The following is a 21,596-nucleotide window of genomic DNA, read 5'->3' as shown; positions in this document are numbered from 1 at the left end:
GGAATTTTCCTCCAGGGTAGATTGGCAGAGGCCCTGGAGGTTTTTCGCCTTCCTCTGTCGCATGGGGTATAGATCACAGCTAGAGGATTCTCTGCATCTTGGGGTCTTCAAAGTATTTGAAGGCTTCATTATCTGAGATATAGGTGAGAGGATTATTCTAGGAGGGGTGGGTGAGATTTTGTGGCCTGCACTGTGCAGGGGGTCAGACTAGATGATCATAATGGTCCCTTCTGACCTTAAAGTCTATGAGTCTATGAGTACTGCAGAAAAGAAAGTAGGGGTCATAGTGGACCACAAGCTAAATATGAATCAACAGTGTGACACTGTTTCAAAAAAAGCAAACATGATTCTGGGATGCATAAACAGGAGTGTTCTGAGCAAAACACAAGAAGTCATTCTTCTGCTCTATTCTGAGCAGATTAGGCCTCAATTGGAGGACTGTAGATACCACATTTCTGGGCTCCACATTTCAAGAAAGACATGGAGAAATTGGAGAAGGTCCAGAGAAGAGCAAAAAGAGTGATTAAAGGTCTAGAGAACATGACCTATAAAGGAAGACTGAAAAAACTGGGCTTGTTTAGTTTGGAAAGGAGAAGACTAAGAGGGGACATGATCGCAGTTTTCGGGTATCTAAAAGGGTGTCACAAGAAGGGAGAAAAAATGTTCTCCTTGGCATCTGAGGATAGGACAAGAAGAAATGGGCTTAAATTGCAGCAAGGGAGGTTTAGGTTAGACATTAGGAAAAACTTCCTAACTATCAGGGTGGTTAAACACTGGAATAAGTTGCCTAGGAAAGCTACGGAATCACCATCTCTGGAGATGGGGATCACCCTTAAAAGCAGGTTGGATAGACATCTATTAGGGATGGTCTAGATGGTACTGGGTCCTGCCATGAGGGTAGGGAACTGGACTCGATGACCTCTCAAGGTCCCTTCCAGTTCTAGTGTTCTATGATTCTGTGTGTAGATGACTACAAGATTAACCGATAAAACTGGGCTTATCGGCTAATCCTGTCAACTACACGCACTTCCTTCCCCCTGTATCAGAGGCAGTGGGGCTAGGGAGAGCTGGCTCTATGCCAGCTCCCTGCACATATCGTCTCCCACCTGCCCCACCTTCCCCAACTGCTGCTAGAGGGGCAGCAGTGCGGCGTATGAGGGGGGTAGGCAAGAGCCAATACACATGTGCCAGCTCCACAGACCCGCTCCCCCCCACCGCCACCTCTTACAGAGGCAGCAGGAAGAGTGGGTAGGAGCCAGTGCCACCTGCGCTTCCTATGCATCAGAGGCAGAAACAGGGAGGAGAGGAGATAGGGGAGGCTGCTGCAAAGCAAGGGACAGAGGCATCCCACGGAATAGCCTCTGTGGAAGGTCCGAGATCCCACAGACAGGGGCTGCTGCTGCCTCTGATAAGAGAGGCAGAAGCGTGGAATGGCAGGGGGGCAGGCTCATAAAATCCACCACCAGCTTACATTCTGTATACTAACGGCAGAGATGGTGGCATAATAGCGTGCTTACAAACATCAGAGATACACAGCTCTTCACGTTTTTCTATCACACTGTCTCAAGAGCTGCACAATAAGGTAAGAAGGGGGAGCCATTCTGCTTCCATGCACTGCTATATGATTTGCTAAAGGCAGTTTTAGTACTATATTTCTGATTTCTGGTGTAGTGAAATTGTAACACATGCTTTTAAAGGTATTAACACTAAATTTAGGGTGACCACATTTCCCTATGCTGAATAGGGGCCCCTGTTAAAATTACTCACATTCAAGCAACTTCAACAGGAATCTTGTAACCCCTGTTACTAAGGAATACAGTGTAGTTGGCTTCTTTTTTATCCATCCCTCTCACACCCTAACTCAAATACACAAATACTAAAAATAAACAAAGCAATCACACACATTATTTGGTGAAGTAACTTTCACTAAAGTATTTAAAAGAAATTTAAGAGCTAGCTCATCTTTTAAGATCCTTCTGAACTATTATAATGGTTCACTGAGATTTTACATGTTATTTGGAGTTAGAATAACCATGGTAGGAATGTCATCCATGGTATTTAGTGTGTTTTTGTTTGAATGACCTGCAAAATATTTTTAGAGAACCTCAACTGTACATATTGAATTCTCATCCACCCTCATTTTTCTCATTTTAGTGAGTTAATCTCTTTTGAAATCAAGTAAGCTTTATAAGCAGTGATGTGTTTTATTTTCCTATTTAATGTATCAATTATTAAATTGTTGAAGTTTTGTGAGGGAGATTATTGAATTCTACAACCCACTTGTCTTGATTGTAGATGTTCACTGCTGAAGTGGTGGTTTCTGATTTTCCCTTCTAGTGAAACTTTCTAGGCAAATGCATTTCCTTTGTAAATACGAGACCAAGGAAAAAGTAGTCACTTGAGAAATTTTACCAGAGAGCACAAAGGTCTAATTACTCAACTCCAAGTAAAATGACTGGGGAGCAGAAGATTTTATATACAAGTTTTCTTCTGTCTCATCCCTTCCCTTCCCTCAGGTTGTTGATGTTTATGCAAACCTTAACGCTGATGCAAGCTCAGCTGTCAGTCAACCCTGTGGACACAGTGGAACTCTAGCATGGTGAGACAAGCTCAGATTGGTGGGACTGCATTGTGATGCAGATATGGGATGATGAGCAGTGGCTTCAAAACTTCAGAATGTACAAGGCCACTTTCCTTGAACTTTGTCAATGGCTTTTCCCTGCCCTGAAGTGCCAGAATACATGAATGAGACCTGCCATGACAGTGGATAAGTGCATGACAATAGCCCTCCGGAAGCTTGCAAAGCCAGACAGCTACTGTTCAGCTGGGAATTAATTCAGAGACGGGAAATCTACAGTGGGGGCTGCTGTTGTACAAGTAGCCAAGGCAATCAATACCATCCTACTATGGAGGATTGTGACTCTGGGAAATGTGGATACCGTAATGGATAGCTTTGCCACAACGGGATTACCTAAATGTGGTGGAGCAATAGGCAGAACATACATCCCCATCTTGGCCCCTGGCCTCCTTGCTATTAGTACAAAAAAGGGGAGGGGGTACTTCTTGGTGGTGCTGCAGGCACTGGTGGATCAGACATATATGTGGGACGGTCGGGAAAGGTGCATGATGTGCACATCTTAAGCAACTCCTGCCTCTTCAGAAAGATGCACACTGCAATTTTTTTCGCAGACACGAAAATCAGAATCAAAGAGGTAGAAATGCCTATTATGATCCTTGGCCACCTGTCCTACCTTTGCTCCCATGGCTCATGAAGTCACACACCGGCAGCCTGGACCCCAGTAAAATGCAGTTCAACTACAGGCTAAGCAAGTGCAGAATGATGGTTAAATGTGCTTTTCGATGTTTAAAGGATAGGTGTAGGAGTCTCCTGAATAGATCTCAGTGAAAGCAACATTCCCTTTATGGTGTGAGCCTGTTGTGTGCTCCATAATCTTTGTGAGAGCAAGGAGGAACTTATCAGTCAGGGCAAGATGCTGAGGCAGAGTGCATAGCCAGAGACTTTCAGCAGCCGGATACCAGGGTGATAAGGAGTACAGCACAGGGCAGCACAAATCAGAGAGGTTTTGAAGGACAGTTTTAGGAATGGCCAGTTTTGAGACTCATGTACGTTGATCTCAACAAGTTTCCCCTACATTCACTATGTTTCCCTTTAATCCCCCACCCTCACAATACAAGCAATAAATAGACCGTTGTTTAGAGAACATGAGTTTTTATTTATGGAACACAGCAGGGAAATAAAAAATGGGAAAGGAGAGACAGGGGATCAGAAACATGCAAAGGATAGCCTTTTGCCTCCTGAGTTCCCCCCTCCCTCCACCCCGTGTCCTGGGACCCTGGGGATGGGAGCAATGGAGCTGTGGGAGGAGGGTCAGGTATTTTGACTGGGACAGATGGTATTTTGGGAGGAGGCCTTCTCTAGGCATGCAGCCAGGTGCTCCATCACAAGGGTCAGGGAAACAAAGATGGCCTCCTGATGCCTCGCCTGCAGTCTCTCCTCTCCTTACACTTCATCCACATCTCCTCCATGAGGTGTTCATGCACTTCATCTTCTCCTTCAACATATCCTGCCTTGTCCATTTTTGCCTGTGGATCTGCGCCAGACAGGCAGATGCTGGAGCCACGTGAGTACACAGCAAGTTGGCTGCTGTTCTTACTGTAATGAAAAGTAGACAAGTGCACACATTACAGGAGACACATGTGTTACGTCTAAACCTAATTTGTTAATGTACAGCAAACGTCTTTGTGAAGACAATAGAGATGTGTTCTATGAAGGTCCAAATTTTTGCTTTAAAGCAGCCACTGTATAGCAGGTACCTAGTTCTCAGGGGAGCAACTGGACTCTCATAATTTGGAAGCAGGCAGGTATGATAAGGGGCCTGCCAGCGCAGAAGCCTATAGGAAGGAGTGGGGAGAGTGGGCAAGGTGGCTTTCCTCTGTCTGGAACACACCAGGTCTGGCACAAGTGGCTTCCGGAGACAATGATACTTTCCCAGCCCGCAGGAGCTTGTAGGTGGGGAAAGGGGAAGTAGCAGAGCAAGGGTTCAGCACATATGGATTCCTAGGACACTGCTACTTTCCCAACCCACAGGAGCCTGCAGGAAGGCAGGAAGAGGGATTTGTGTCCTGGGAAAAGTGCTAATAAGCTTCCCCTCCTCCTTCATCCAGGTTGCCATGAAAGATATCAGTCTCCTTCGAATCACAGTGTGATCAATGATACCAGACTGCTTATTGGTGGCTTGGCCTGGGAAGGTGTCCTACCGTGGAGGATGGAATAAAGCTGGCCTGCCCAAAAACCTTGTGAGAAGGATCAAAGAGTTCCTCTCTGAGAACTTCATGGAGATGTGCAGGGAAGACTCCCTCTCCATCTGCAGACATTAACAAGCTGTTCCAAGGCCCCCTGCTCTATGTAGACCTAGAGCAAGCTGCACAAAACAGCCAACTGCCTTAACCTGCTTGTAGTAAGAAAAAAAAATTGTGAACTCACCAGAAGTGCCCTCCCCAGCAGCAGTGCTCAACCGGGAGACAGCCTGGGGAACAGGGAACTGGCTCCAGTCTCACAAACAAATCTTGGCTTTCAGGGACTGTAGCTGGCCATTCTCCTCCACCAGCACGCTGTCCTCCATGCTGACACCAGGAGTGTCTTGGCTGGACTCCATGGTCAGGCTTGGGAAGCTGGTCAGGTCCCCTCCCTCCAGAATCACATCCAGCTGTTCACAGAACCAGCATCCGTGTGGAGCTGCACCAAACCACCTATTAGCGCCTTGATTTTCACTCTGAACTGCTGGGCATCCCTGGAATATCCTTTGGCCACCAGACAACTTGCGATCTTTGCATAAATGTCCGCATTTCATTCGCTTGTTCAGAGAGAATGGATTCCTCTCCCCACACCTCGATGAGGTCCAAGATCTCTCAGACACACCACAGTGGAGCTCTTCTGTGCTACTAGGAACTGGCGCTGATGGGACTAGAAATATTTGAAATCATGGAAGTTTGAGAGCCTTTAGAATTCATGGCCACGCGTGCCATGATGTGCTGCTCACTCTGAGATGTAACTGCAATGCTGGCCACACAAGAAATAATATTTTCCCAAGGGTTTTCCTGTTCACTTGGAGAGCAGTAGAGATGCAAGTTCTGGCCAGAGCAAGGCACTGTGGACCAGTAGCAGCTCCCATGGTCCCAAACTGCGGCTCCCTGTCATCACCATCTTTGGCAGTCCTGCCTGCACCATGGCCCTGGACCCTCACCACTGTCAGAAGCAGACAGCACACCTCTGCAGCTCTGGGGAAGGATGGGAAGCAGGGCTCTCTATGTGCTAATACCTGCCTGCAGCCTTCCTCCCCTGTAGCTTCCATCGGCCTAGAATGAGAAACTGACCAATGGGAATTGTGGGGGGCAATGGCTGCAGAAGAGCCATGTGCCCTCCCAAAGATCGCAGGGATGAGCTGGCTCCTCCCAAGAGCAGTGTGGGGCCAGGGCCATCTGAAGTAACCCATACCCTCTCCTGAAGCCAGCCTCTCATGTCCCCACCTGCACCCCCAAGCGTCCATCCCAGCTCTGAGCAGGAACTCCTTACCAACTCCTGCACCCTGCACCCCAACCTCTCCTGCATCCACTCCAGCCTTCCCTCCCAGAGCCAGCACCCCATACTCCTTCCTTTCCACCCTAACATTCCGCCTAAGCTCAGAGCCCCGCCAGCCCCCAAACTCCTTCCCAAAGCTTATATCTCTCACCTTCCCTCCTGCACCACAACCCCCTGTCCCGGGCTCAGCCTGCAGCCCCTTCCTACACTGTGAACCTATCAACCCCATCTAAGAGTTGGTTTTCCCCTTCTGGACTGCATCCCCAATCTCCTCCTCCATCCCAGTGAAAGTGAGTGTGGGGGATGGAGCGAGCAATAAAGGGTTTTGGGAAGGGGCCAGGCCTCAGGGGTGTGGTTCTCACATTTAAAGCTTTTTGCCCAAGTGCTCCCGACTTCAAAAATGCACTTCTGGCTATTTCTAACTGATTTGATTCTAACTTTGCCCCTTTGCCTAAAAGACACTCATCTCTATTTCAGTTTTCCTTCTTATTTTTGTAAATCTCTATACTAATTGTATATGTTTTAATTAAAATATAAAATAAGACAATCAGTTCCCTGGTTAATTCCTTTTAGCCCAACAAGAATAAGAACATTCAGTTAATATTGTCGGGGGGGGGGAGGGGGTCTACACAGCAGGGCTTAACTCAAAATAAGCTATCAAATTGAGCTACATCAATTGCTTATCTTATTTCAAAACAGCTTATTTTGAAATAGGGAGCATCTACACAGCACTGATTTCGAAATAGAGCACTCTTCCTCTGACTTCCCTTACTCCTCATACAATGAGGGTTACAGGAGTCGGAATAAGCCATCCTCCAGCTTGACATTATTTTGACACTATTTTGAAATAACTGCCTCCTGTATAGATGCAGACTAAGTTATTTTGGTATACAGCTAATTATTTCGCAATAGCATTGCAGTGTAGACGTACCCTAAGTCTCCTGAAGTATTGAAGGGAAGCCAGAAGAACTGCCCTCAGACCCAAAGTATTGTTGTACTACCTAAACTCTACAGAATTTCAGACACTGTGCAGTGTTGATCCAGTTACAATTAACTGGTCCAGATGAACTTATCATGCTTTGCCTGTAACATGTGTCATTGCCACAGCAAGAGACTGAATAAAATGTCTTTGAAGGCATTCTTTTCAATAAAGAGGGATTTCTTATCAAAGTCTACTTTATAGTTAAACTTATTTCTTGTCTATTACAAATCCAGTTTATGCATTTCATATCAGAGAGAGGCAAAAAATGTGGACATCTCCCTCCCCATGGAGGGTGGGGGCAATTTTTATGAGCTTGATGTTATACAGATCTCTCAAAAAAATCAAATGGTAATATTATTTTGGTTCTACTCCCCAAAAGGATTATACACATGAATACTGGGTGAATCCCATGGGTGAATCACTGAGCTGAAATCTCAGAGACAGAGATGACATAAGAACAGCCGTACTGGGTCAGACCAAAGGTCCTTCTAGCCCAGTATCCTGTCTCCCAACAGTGGCCAGCACCAGGTGCCCCAGAGAGGGTGGACCGAAGACAACGATCAAGTGATTTGTCTCCTGAAATCTCTCTCCAGCCTCTAACAAACAGATGCCAAGGACACCATTTTATCCCCTGGCTAATAGCCTTTTATGGACCTAACTTCCATGAAATTATCTAGCTTCTCTTTAAACTCTATTATAGACCTAGCCTTCACAGCCTCCTCTGGCAAGGAGTTCCACAGGTTGACTACACGCTGTGTGAAGAAGAACTTTCTTTTATTCATTTTAAACCTGCTCCCCATTAATTTCATTAGGTGTCCTCTAGTTCTTCTATTTAGGGAACTAATAAATAACTTTTCTTTATCAGCCCTCTCCACACCACTCATGATTTTATAGACCTCTATCATATCCCCCCTCAGTCTCCTCTTTTCTAAACTGAAACGTCCCAGTCCCTTTAACCTCTCCTCATATGGGACCCGTTCCAAACCCCTAATCATTTTAGTTGCCCTTTTCTGAACCCTTTCCAAGGCCAAAAAATCTTTTTTGAGGTGAGGAGACCACATCTGTACACAGTATTCCAGATGTGGGTGTACCATAGTTTTATACAGGGGCAGTAAGATATTCTGGGTCTTATTTTCTATCCCTTTCCTAATAATTCCTAGCATCTTATTTGCCTTTTTGACCGCCGCTGCACACTGCGTGGAAGTTTTCAGAGAACTGTCCACACTAACTCCAAGACCCCTTTCCTGATTTGTCGTAGCCAAATTAGCCCCCATCATACTGTACGTATAGTTGGGGTTATTTTTCCCGATGTGCATTACTTTACACTTATCCACATTAAATTTCATTTGCCATTTTGTTGCCCAATCACTCAGTTTGGAGACATCTTCTTGGAGTCCCTCACAGTCTGCTTCTGTCTTGACTATCCTAAACAGTTTGGTATCATCTGCAAACTTTACTACCTCACTGCTTATCCCTTTCTCCAGATCATTTATGAATAAGTTGAAAAGGATTGGTCCCAGGACTAACCCTTAGGGTACACCACTAGTTACCCCTCTCCAATCTGAAAATTTACCATTTATTCCTACCCTTTGTTTCCTGTCTTTTAACCAGTTCTCAATCCAAGAAAGGACCTTTCCTCTTATCCCATGGCCATGTAATTTATACAAGAGCCTTTGGTGAGGGACCTTGTCAAAGGCTTTCTGAAAATCCAAGTATACTATATCTACTGGATCCCCCTTGTCCGCATGCTTGTTAACCCCTTCAAAGAACTCTAATAGATTAGTAAGACAGGATTTCCCTTTACAGAAACCATGTTGACTTTTGTCCAACAAATTATGTTCTTCTACATGCTTCACTATTTTATTCATTACTATTGTTTCGACTAATTTGCCCGGTACTGAAGTTAGACTTACCGGTCTGTAATTGCCAGGATCGCCTCTAGAGCCCTTTTTAAATATTGGTGTCACGTTGGCTACCTTCCAGTCATTAGGTACGGAAGATGATTTAAAGGATAGGTTACAAACCACAAATAACAGCTCAGCAATTTCCCATTTGAGTTCTTTTAGAACCTTGGATGAATGCCATCCGGTCCCGGAGATTTGTTAACAGTAAGTTTTTCTATTTGTTCCAAAACCTCCTCTAACGACACTTCAATCCGGGACAGTTCCTCAAATTCACCCCCCACAAAGGACGGTGCAGATTCAGGAATCTCCCCAACGTCCTCAGCCATGAAGACTGAAGCAAAGAAATCATTTAGTTTCTCTGCAATGGCTTTATCGTCTTTGATTGCTCCTTTTATAGCTTGATCATCTAGGGGACCCACAGGTTTTTTAGCAGGCTTCCTGCTTCTAATGTACTTAAAAAACATTTTGTTATTTCTTTTTGAGTTTTTGGCTAGCTGTTCCTCAAAATCTTTTTTTGCTTTTCTTATTACATTTTTACACTTGATTTGACAGTGTTTATATTCCTTTCTATTTATCTCACTAGGATTGGACTTCCACTTCTTAAAAGATACCTTTTTGTCTCTCACTGCTTCTTTTACATGGTGGTTAAGCCACGGTGACACTGTGTTAGGTCTCTTGCTATGTTTTTTAATTTGGGCTATACATTTAAGTTGGGCCTCTATTACGGTGTCTTTAAAAAGTTTCCATGCAGCTTTCAGGGATTTGGCTCTAGTCACTGTGCCTTTTAATTTCTGTTTAACTAACCTCCTCAGTTTTGTGTAATTCCCCTTTTTGAAATTAAATGCCAGGGTGCTGGACTGCTAAAGGTGTTCTTCCCACCACAGGAATGTTGAATGTTATTATATTATGGTCACTATTCCCAAGCGGTCCTGTAACGGTTATTTCCTGGACCTGATCCTGCACTCCACTGAGGACTAAATCGAGAATTGCCTCTCCCCTTGTGGGTTCCTGCACCAGCTGCTCCAAGAAGCAGTCATTTAAGCCATTGAGAAATTTTATCTCCGCTTCTCTTCCTGAGGGGACATGTATCCAGTCAATATGGGGGTAATTAAAATCCCCCATTATTATAGAGTTCTCTATTTTGGTAGCCTCTCTAATCTTCCTCAGCATTTCAATGTCAGTATCACTGTCCTGGTCAGGTGGTCGGTAATATATCCCTACTGCTAATTTCTTATTATTGGAGCATGGATCCATAGCGATTCTATGGAACATGTGGATTCATTTAATATTTTTATTTCATTTGATTCTACATTATCTTTCACATACAGTGCCACTCCGCCATCCACCCGGCCTGCTCTATCCTTTCGATATATTTTATATCCCGGTATGATTGTGTCCCACAGATTTTCCTCATTCCACCAGGTTTCGGTGATGCCTATTATGTCAATCTCCTCATTTAATACAAGATACTCCAGTTCACCCATCTTATTAGTCAGACTCCTAGCATTTGTGTAGAAGCACTTTAAAAATTTGCCACTGCTTATTTGTCTGCCCTTCCCTGATGCATTGGATTCCTTTGAATGTGGTTGTTTGTCTGCTCTGGCCCATGGTTTGTCCTCTCCCCTCCTCTCTTTCTGACTACAGCTTAGAGAGTCTCTATCAATGGATTCTCCTCTAAGAGAAGTCTCCCTCCGATTTACGTGCATCTCCACACCAATCGGCTTTCCCCCATCTCTTAGTTTAAAAACTGCTCTACGGCCTTTTTAATGTTTAGTGCCAGCAGTCTGGTTCCACCCTGGTTTAGGTGGAGCCCATCCTTCCTGTATAGGCTCTCCCTCTCCCAGAAGTGTCCTCAGTTCCTAATAAATCTAAATCCCTGTTCCCTACACCATCGTCTCATCCACACATTGAGACTCTGAAGCTCTGCCTGCCTACCTGGCCCTGCACATGGAACTGGAAGCATTTCCGAGAATGCCACCATAGAGGTTCTGGATTTCAGTCTCTTTCCTAGCAGCCTAAATTTGGCCTCCAGGACATCTCTCCTATCCTTCCCTATGTCCTTGGTACCGACATGTACCACGACCACCGGCTCCTCCCCAGCACTACACATAAGTCTATCTAGATGCCTCGAGAGATCCGCAACCTTCGCACCAGGCAGGCAAGTGACCATACGGTTCTCCTGGTCATCACAAACCCAACTATCTATGTTTCTAACAATCGAATCACCCACTATTAACACCTGCCTCTTCCTAACTGGCATTCCCTCCCCCTCAGAGGTATCCTCAGTGCTAGAGGATACCGCAACATCATCTGACCTCAGACTGTGCCTGTAGATGACTGTGGCTTACCTACATGTGTGTCAGAGAAGACATGAGGGCCCAGCACAGCAAGAACAGGGTGAGGAGACCTATGTTGGTTCAACGGGTGGGCTCAGTAGGACCCCAGCATAACAGGAGGCACTCCAGACAAGGAGTCCAACCCATCACAGAGATTACTGTATTTCATTAGCAGAAACTATCCTGAAACAAAATTTAGAGATAACTGGTCTTCCCAAAGAATACTGATGACTTTGCAAACCATCCTCATCTTCCTGAATATTAACTTTTTTCAGAAATGAAAGGCATCATCATAGAGGACAGACTAGGTAATCTCAAGATCTGAGTAAATATGAACTCAATAGGGGGGTCAATAACCGCAAATATACACTAAATGAAAATGTACACAATCTAAATAAGACCATACATTAGTTTTTGTAGCATTTTAACATAGAAAATCTTAAATGTCCATTCCACATTTTAATGTTAAAATATCTAAAGCACAATAATGTTAAGTTAAGGATGATACAATGTTCTGGCATGTGTATCCTAACTTGATTGTTGTAATCTCCTCCTCTCTATCTGGACACCTACATTTCTTCCTCTTCTATAATTCACTCAAAACTCAAATACTATGATCATCCTTCCCCATCACTTGAGACATTACGCCCTCATCGCAAGGGCCCAAGCATGTCTAACTCCTTCTTCTAGCTATTCATCTTTTATTATAGTCCCACCTTGCTGCCAGTGACACCAGCTTTAACCTAATGCAATTTGCCCAATTTGTCATCTTTTCCCAAAATTGATTTTGCACTTTCTTCTAAAATAACTTTATACATGGACTATCCCCAGCTGACCCCGGGCTCCACTGCCTCTTTGAAATGTGCAGAGGCAGCATTTCAAAGGGGCAGCCACCTCACAGCTGAACCAGAGATCAGCTGTGAGGCGGCTACCTCTTAGAACCGCTGCCTCTGCAGGTTTCAAAGGAGCAGTGGATCCTGGGGTCAGCTGGGAACTCCCCAGCTGACCCCAGGCTCCAGGGCTGTCCCTTTAAAAATGCCGCCTCCACACGCATTTCAAAGGGGCAGCCCTGGAGCCTGGAGTCAGCTGGCGACTCCCCAACTGACCCTGGGCTCCACGGCAGCTGCCCTTTCAAAATGCCAGAGGCAGTGTTTTAAAGGGGCAACCGTGGAGCCCAGTGAAACGCTGCACGGCTGCCCCTTTGAAACACCACTTTGGTGTACACCTTGGGGTAAGTGTACACCTACGGGTTTCAAAGCAGCAGCGGCACAAAGCTGTGCGGTGCTGCCACTTTGAAATATCACTTCTCCCCCACCCTCCCACCACCTTTGCTGCCTCTATCTGATAGACGAAGCAAAGGGAAGGGTGGGGGGAGGGAGAGAATCAACTAGTCCACTAGTCTTTAACTTTCCTACCGGGGATCAGCTGGGCACTCCAGCTGATCCGGGGCTCCTAATGTGCTGCCCCTTTGAGGCACTGGTACACTGTTTCCAAGGGGCAGCACACAATGTGGAGCCTGGGATCAGTTGGGCACTCCAGCTGATTCTGGGTTTTGAGTTGCATTGCCACACTGATGTGCCACCGCAGCGCTTGAAAGGGGGCAGCGCTCCACATAGCCCAGGGTCAGCTGGGGACTCCAGCTGACCCCGGGCTCCACCTTGCGCTGCTCCTTGGAAACACTGCTCCGGCACTTCAATGGGTCAGCGCTGCATGGAGCCTGGGGTCAGCTGGGGACTTTAGCTGATCCCAGCCTTCATGCAGTGCTGCCCTGTTGAAACGCCGCGGCAGCATTTCAAAGGGGAGGCGTGTGTGATTAACTCTGATTACGTTTTTTAATCGCTTGACAGCCCTAGTTAATTGAAATAAATATGTAAAAAGCAGCATGGGGGTGGGGAAGCTGCGGCTCCATGTAAGCTGGTAAATGTGGGGAACCAGTTTAAAAGCTGGCTCCTGACTGCTTACCCTCTCCCCCACACACAGAGGCAGCAGTGCAGGGGTAAGAGTTGCATCTCACCATGCACGTTAACCAATGAGCCCAATTAACCAAGTGAATAGTTACATTTGCACGGCCCTAACCACTACATCAGGGCTACTCAATTTTTGAAGGTCTGGGGGCCACAATGATACTCACTGCACATGCCAAGGGCCACAACTTAAATGTGGTTGCATATACATCCAAATATATATGCAAATAGCTTCTTTCATACTGAGGCAAGAATACAAAGATTAAGGCAAGACTACACAACACGCAGGATCCATTTAAGTCAGTTCTGCTGATATTAATAAATGATATATACACCAGATTCCCACCCATATGACAGAACTTTTAATGAGCAACGACAGTCCAGGAATTTAACTACTAAAACGCACGTTAACAGAAGACCATTATATTGACAACTTTTTTGTTTTGGCTCCCACCCATGGGCCACGTGTTGAGCCCCACGTAAACCCAAACTGCACTGTGAGCAACAAACAAATGGGTTGGCCACGTGTTGAGTAGTCCTGCACAACATCATCCTATATGAAGCTCTCCTCATTTATATCACGATACCTACAAGAAATTGTGTGTTAAGTAGTGAGGCATTCATTTTAAATGAGTGGTTCTCTATCAGGGGTATGTGTACTCCTCAAGATATGCAGAGGTCTTCCGGGAGACACATAATCTCATTCAGACAGATGTCTAGTTTTACAATAAGCTACATAAAAAGTACTAGTGAAGTTAGTACAAAAACTAAAATTTCATACGATTTGTTTATACTGCTGCATGTATACACTGAAATGTAAGCACAGCATTTATATTCCAGATGATTTATTTAATAATTATACGGTAAAAATGAGAAAATAAATAATTTTTCAGTAATACTGTGCTATGACATCTTTTGTATTTTTATGTCTGATTTTATAAGCAAGTAGTTTTTAAGTGAGGTGTAACTAAGAGTATACAAGACAAACCAGACTCCTAAAAGAGGAACAATAGTCTGGAAAGGTTGGGAGTCACTGGTTTTAAACAATAAACATTAGTTACCCTCAAAAAGTGTGTAATTTTATACCTCTTCCACTTTTCTTGGTATGTTTATTGTTTTCTTATATTATAATATCTTTGAGGACTTTATTTTCATATATATTTGGATAGGAGCTATTGAAATTTAGGCACTTACTTTTATTGCACTAACTCAGTTTGATTTAAAAAAATCCAACTCTTGCTGCTGAGAGTGTTGTACGGATCTTAACATAGCAAAAGCACTGCATAATCCATAGCAACATAGACCTAAATTCTGCAACAGGGACCTCCAGTTTCTACAATATTGCAGTGAGGCAGAATAAAATGTCTGTGTCACCTACAAGTAAGTTCAAAATTGGACTTTTTTCCAATTTTAAATTGAAATGAGTATCAACACAACATCATTCACGTAACCAATTATTAAATATTTTAACTTGCAGTTTTCTATGCACCTCATATCTCTGCAGTGACAACAAAAGAAGTTATATTGTACAAGATGTCATGGGAATTTGGAAGTTTGACAGCTTAGTACGGAACTTTCAGAGCTTTTGCCACTTAGGAAGATGTGGGACCTAGTTTGAGTTTGTGGATAAGCACATTAACTGAAAGGGGCTACGAAAACATTCAACAATATATTGACATTTAATAAGCAACGGGTTTCAGTACCAATACTCCACTGAATAAGGACAATTTGAATGTCAGAGCTATTGACTATACATTCAAAAAGATAAGAATATATCAATTTATTCTCTAATCACATTTAAAAGGGTTTCTAGCTTTGTTTCTGGTTTTTTGGTTTTGGTTTTTTGTAAACCATAATGGCTTAATTTATTTATTTAAACAGAGGCCAAGATCTTACAGCATAGTTCTGCAGTAAGGAAGCACAACAGCAGCTTTGGATTACTCAGAGCATTGATTTAACTTTTCTTCAAACGTATTTCCCTATTTTGATCTCAAATTAAAAGATACAGTTTAGTTCATTATTAACTGCTATGCAATAGGTTTTTTTAAAAACCCTTTAAACAATCCCCCTTGAACATTTACAATTCAAAACACAAAAGCAGGGATAAGTTGCTTTTGTGACAATTATAGAGCTCTCAGCTCTTCCAGAAGCTGGAAGTTAGAAAGCTCTGTAATTCTATTTTCTGTTAATATATGAAGAAAAACGGAAAAAAATTCCAATGCCCATTTCATAACCTTTTTAATTATTTTACTACAATTATGAGTTATGTTTCTTGTTATACTAGATAAGCTTTAGAACCGTGGTCCCCAACCCGGTGCCCGCGGGCGCCATGGCGCCCACCGGGCTCTTTATATGCGCCCGCGGAGCCGTAGTCCCCAACCCGGGTGCGCCGCGCGTGCCCTGGCCCCAGCCCCGGCCTTGGCCCCGCCCTCGGGGGCACTGCGCGTGCCCTTTCCTGCTCCGGCGCCGGCCTTGGCCCCGCCCCCGGGGTTGCCGTGCGTGCCCTGGCCCCAGCCCTGGCCCCGCCCCCGGGGGCACTGCGCGTGTCCTTGCCGGCTCCGGCGCCGGCCTTGGCCCCGCCCCCGGGGGCGCCGTGCGTGCCCAGGCCCCGGCGCCAGCCCCGGCCTTGGCCCCACCCCCGGGCGCGCGGCGCTTACGGGGGGGCGCCAGCCCCGTGGCTATGGGGGGGGGCGCCCCGGCCCCGGGCATGCGGCTGGGGGGGGCTGCCCCCGGGCAGGCAAGTGTCCCCGCCCCCTGGCGCCCGGCGGGCGAATGGCCATGCCCCCTGGCGCCCGGCAACCTGAAAAGGTTGGGGACCACTGCTTTAGAAATTAAATTAATTCAATTAGAGTATATTTCTGTTATGTTTCCTGCTGTACTAACTTTCATCAGTTAAACTAGTAAACTTCCTTTAGTCATATTTTGAAATTATATTTGTCAATATTTATTGAAGGTCTTAAACCTGCAATATTTACTTACACAACACTCACAATGAAATCTAATATTCCTTGAAGAAAACTGCTGTAAACATTTAAAAACAAAAACAAAAAAAGGGTTCTTAAAATGTTAAGTCCCTTAAAGTTTAAAGTGCCATAAAAAAAAGAAAGATTTACGTTCTACAAATCTATACTTGTGGAAATAAATATGTATCCTTATGTAAGTTACACTTTATTAAATCTATATTAAGAGATCTTCTCAAGTTTTAATTATAAAATTCTAGTTTGTCTCTACATTATGTGTATAAACAAAAACAAAAAAATCTGCCAAAATTTCCATTAATCGTGGAAGAAGTGATTAAAAAGCTAGTCTGTATTGTGTTTGTGATGAGTATTTACCTTATGTAAAAAATTAGCAGATGTACCCAACATTGCTCATGACTTTAATGAACAGGATTTTTTTTTTTAAAATAAGTGAAAAATGTATACACTTTAGTTCAATTATTATATTTTTAAAAAATGAAGGAAAATGAAGGCTGGAGTGAGGGTTTGTGAGTAAGGAGAGACAGGGGCTAGGTGGCTCAGGGCAGGGAAAGGAGGTGGGGGGTTCAGAAGTCAAGGCAGATTACAGGTGCAGGCCTCAGGTTAGTTGGATCAGGACAGGAGGCTGGGAAGTATGGGGGGATTTACCGGGCTGAGAGTGGTGACAAGGGTTGCACAGCTCCGGCAGCAGCTCCTCCTAAGGGGCCCAGGATGCACTCCCCAGATGACGTTCCCCACCCCCACCCAGAGATCCCGGTCTATGCACTGGTCGAGTGGGGGTTGGAGCTCTGCAGGTCGGCCCCAGCCTCCAGGTGCCCGCTCCAACCTGCAGCCTGTTGCGAATGGAGCTGCCCCCAGTCTGCTGCCGCTGCCCTCCGTCCACTCTGCAGCTGCTCCAGGAGGGCCTTGCACACAGCTGTGGGAACAACAGCACAGCAAAGAGATGGTCTAGAGACTTTTCCCTCACTGCTCCCATAATGGCGGTGGGCATTGGCTGGGAGTGGCAAGGGAAGCAGAACCACATGCGCCCTGAGGAGCAGAGTGCCAGGCAAGAGCCCCATCTTTATTCCCCTCACGCAACCTCTCAGACTCAGTACCTTCAACATGTTCTTGTACCTTTTGTCCCTCCCAGACCCCACGCACCTAACTCCCAGCACACTCCTGAACCCACCCACCCAACCCCACTGCATCCTTCATTATGGCCAACACTCATGGTCCAGAAAATTCCATAATCTGGTATATCATATTTCTCAAGGTTGCTGGAGTAAAAGAAGTTCAAGTGTAATAACTCAAGTGCAAGAGACAATGTGCATTGGTAAGCAGAGCACACCTAGAGGACTTTATAAAAGGGTGAAAAAAACATAGAACCTATGAAAGTCACAAAACTATGCATAGAATCACATTACACAATCAACCTTTGAAAAGAAAATATACACATGTTCAGATTCAGATGTAAGATTCAGGACTAGTAAAGGTAAACACTTACCTTTCTCTTATAAAATCCGCTAAATCTTTTGTTGATAGATGTCCGTGTTTCATGTTATGATAGAGGACATCAAAGCCATTGTTTCTTTCCCCCTAAAGATCAATAAAAAATACTTAATAGGTTAATTAAAACTATACAATTCAACTTATTAAACAATTATAGAACAAAGTACTATATCTATACATTGTAATGTGGATCAACTTCCATCCTCCTCGAAGATAATAACTATTCCTTATGCCTCAATGTCTGTTCACTATTTTAAGAACATAAGAAAGGTTGTACTGGATCAGACCAAAGACCCAATAATCCCAGTACCATGTCTTCTGACAGTGGCCAATACCAGATGTCCCAGAGGGAGAGTGAACAGAACAGGTAATCATCAAGTGATCCCTTTCCTGTCAAACATTTCCAGTTCCTGACAAACAGAGTCTAGGGACACCATTCCTACCCATTCTGGCTAATAAGCAGGGCTCAACAAATGATTTTAAGCCGTCAGGGCCGTGCAGCGCGGTCAGTGCATGCGTAGCCCGGTCTGCGAATGTGCAGTGTGCGCTTCCACGCGGCTGGCGAGCAGGGCTCGCCACCGCTTGGCAAACCCTACTAATAAGTATTGATAGACCTAACCTCTGTTAATGTATCTAGTTCTTTTTTGAAACCTGTTAAAGTCCTGGTCTTCACAACCTTCTCTTGCAAGAAGTTCCACGTGTTGAGAATCCTGCATAAAGAAGAAGAGGTTACTTACCTCTTAACTGCAGTTCTTCAGGATGTGTTGCTCCTGTCCATTTCAATTAGGCGTGTGTGCGCTGCGTGCACAGATCTCGTAGCTTTTTCCCTCAGCAGTACCTGTTGGGCCAGCCAGGGAGCCCCCTGAAGTGGCGCCGGTATAACGGCACATATAAAGCCCTGCTGGCCCTCTACCCCCTCGGTTCCTTCTTGCCGAAGTTCTCTGAAGAAGGGGAGGCGGGTGGGATTTGGAATGGACATGAGCAACATCTCGAAGAACTACAGTTCCGAGGTAAGTAACCTCCTCCTCTTCTTCTTCAAGTGCTTGCTCATGTCCATTCCAATTAGGTGATTCCCAAGCCGTTTCCTCTGGGGGTGGGGTCAGAAAGTAACCTTACCTATTCTCCACAGATCGCAGCACTGCTCTACCCACAGATGCATCTGCCCTGGCCTGCCGCATGATGGTGTAGTGCTCGGAGAAGTTATGTACAGAAGACCGCGTGGCCGCCCTATAGATGTCCAATATAGGCACTTGAGCCAAGAATGCTACAGACGTGGCCTGTGCCCATGTGGCATGCACTCTCAGCCGTGGAGGGGTTTTCCCCAAGCCATGATAATACTCGTTAATATATGCCGAGATCCATGAAGATAAACACTGCGCTGACACAGGTGCTCCCCTCATATGCTCTGCGAAAGAAATAAAGAGCTGTGGCGACTTTCAAAAGTCTCTCGTTCTGTTAATATAAAAGGCGACAGCCCTCCATACATCCAGGCAATGCAAAGCCTGCTCTCTAGGTGTGTTGTTTAGGAAAAAACACCAGTAAATAAATGTCCTGAGTCATATGGAAACAGGAGACAACCTTAGAGAGGAAGACTGGGTGAGGACGGAGTCTGACCTTGTCCTTGAAAAAAAAAAAAAAACCAACAATGGTGTATGGAGCTTCTGAAGTAAGGGCCCATAACTCTGACACCCTCCTGGAGGATGTGATCGCCACTAAAAATGCCAGCTTCCATGATAAAAGCTTCAACGAGCAGGTGGCCAGTGGCTCAAAGGGTGGTTTCATCAGCCCCTTAAGTACTATGTTCAGGTCCCAAGAAGAGACGGGAAGACGCACCTGCAGCATCAGTCTATCGACTCCCCTCATGAACTTCTTTATCATTTTATGGGCAAACACCGACCTTCTCCCCTCTCCAGGGGGAAGGCCGAAATTGCCACTAAATGGACCCTTAGAGAGGACGTAGCAAGGCCCTGTTGTCTAAGGTGTAACAGGTAGTCAAATATCAGAGGAACACTAGCTCTAACTGGGTGTGAGCCCCTTTGTTGCGCCCAAAGTGCGAACCTCTTCCATTTGCTTCATAGAGAGCCCTGGGAGACTGTTTTCTGTTCTCCAATAGGACCCTTTGTACCTCTCGAGAGCAGTCCTGTGCTATGCTAGAGAGCCATTCATGTTCCACACCATAAGGTGGAGACACCCTAGGTTCAGGTGGCATAACGTCCCCTGACCCAGATCTTGAGTGAGCAGCTCCAGGACTAAAGGCAGTGGCACTGGGTCTACCGTCGACAATTCCCTGAGGGTGGAGAACCAGTGTTGCCATGGCCACATCGGCGCTATCATTATGACCGTAGCTCTGAACCTCTGGACCCTGATCAGTGTGTCGTATATTAGGGGAAGGGGAGGGAACGTGTACAACAAGAGATTGGGCCATTGCGTATGGAGAGCATTCCCTAGTGAGTTGGTCCCCTGCCCCCTGAGGGAGCAGTAGCTCCTGCACTGGGCATTGTCCCTGGAGGCAAACAGGTCCAGAAAGGGATAGCCCCATATGTGGAAAACTCCCTCCAGGATATCCCTCATCATCCATTCATGGACTTGGAAAGAACGCCTGAGCGTGTCCGCTACGTTGTTCCAGGAACCTGGAAGGTAGGTAACTTGTAGGAAGATGTTTTTCAGTATGCAAAATTCCCAGAGTTCGGTGGCTTCCCTGCACAGTGGGGAAGAACAAGCCCCCCGCCCTCCCGCCTGCTGACACAGTACATGGCTGAGGTATTGTCAGTTAGCACCTCCACCACTTTGTTCTCTATCAGGGGTAGGAAGGCCTGGCATGCCAATTTGATTGCCCAGAGCTCCTTGACACTGATGAGCAAGGAACTTTCCCTCACAGATCACAGACCTTGAGTCCTCACAGTCCCCAATTGTGCTCCTCACCCCAGATCCGATGCATCTGTCACTAGTTGCACCGAGGGGGCCCATTTCTCCAAGGGGACTCCTGCGCACACTACATCCTCCTGAGACCACCAGCCCAGGGAGCGAAGTACGGGACCTAGGACGGTAGCCACCATGTCCAGGGGGTATCGTATAGGATTGTGAGCGGTTCTCAGACACGCCTGTAGTGGATGTAGCCTCAGCCTGGCATGCGCCACGATATACGTACAAGCCGCCACGTGGCCCAACAGGCACAAACAGCTGCGGGCAGTGGTCATGGGGGAACTGTGGAGGTCCATGATCATTGCATGCATAGTACGGAACCTGTGCGTGGGCAGGGATGCCTTCCCTGCAGTGGAATCCAGGAACTCTATCGTCTGGGACTGGACTACAGTGGACTTCTCTTCATTTAGTATGAGGCCGAGCTGCAGAAATAGGCGCCTGGCAATTAAGACGTGACACCACCTGATCCTGGGACGAGCCCCAAATCAAGCAATCATCCAGATATGGAAAGATGTGTATCCCCTGACGTCTCAACGAAGCCGCCACTGGGGCCATACAATTGGTAAAAACCGTCAGCACTGTGGTAAGACCGAATGGCAGGACTGTGAACTGAAAGTGGTCGTCAGCTACCACGAACCGCAGGAACCTTCTGTAGGTGGGCATTATCGTGACGTGGAAATAAGCATTTTTTAAACTGAGGGAAGCAAACCAGTCTCCTTTCTGAAGGGAGAGAATGATGGAGGCTAGGGTGCCATTTTGAACTTTGTCTTCTTTATGAACAAGTTCAATCCCTGGAGATCTAGAAAGGGATGAAGTCCCCCTTTCGCCTTAGGAATGAGAAAATAATGGGACTAAAACCCCCTTCCCTTGAACTCGTTGAGAACGGGTTCCATCGCCCCGAGGTGCATAAGCTTCACAA

General features: G+C 45.7%; 1 protein-coding gene across 4 annotated transcripts in view; it reads right to left on the bottom strand.

Annotated features, from left to right (window-relative positions):
* The window catches only part of FCHO2 (FCH and mu domain containing endocytic adaptor 2), a 234,988-nt gene that overhangs the window by 190,647 nt on the left and 22,745 nt on the right, over positions 1 to 21,596 (bottom strand). For all 4 annotated transcript variants that reach the window (XM_014574166.4, XM_014574168.4, XM_089779340.1 and 1 more), the window contains exon 2: positions 17,751 to 17,842. In XM_014574166.4, the coding sequence (XP_014429652.2) occupies positions 17,751 to 17,842 (92 nt within the window). The remainder of the gene's footprint in view (positions 1 to 17,750; positions 17,843 to 21,596) is intronic.

This window comes from Pelodiscus sinensis, chromosome 6, assembly GCF_052426305.1.
Source record: "Pelodiscus sinensis isolate ZL-2025 chromosome 6, ASM5242630v1, whole genome shotgun sequence".
Classification (NCBI taxonomy): Eukaryota; Metazoa; Chordata; order Testudines; family Trionychidae; genus Pelodiscus; species Pelodiscus sinensis.
This window is presented reverse-complemented; position numbering and strand designations above follow the sequence as displayed.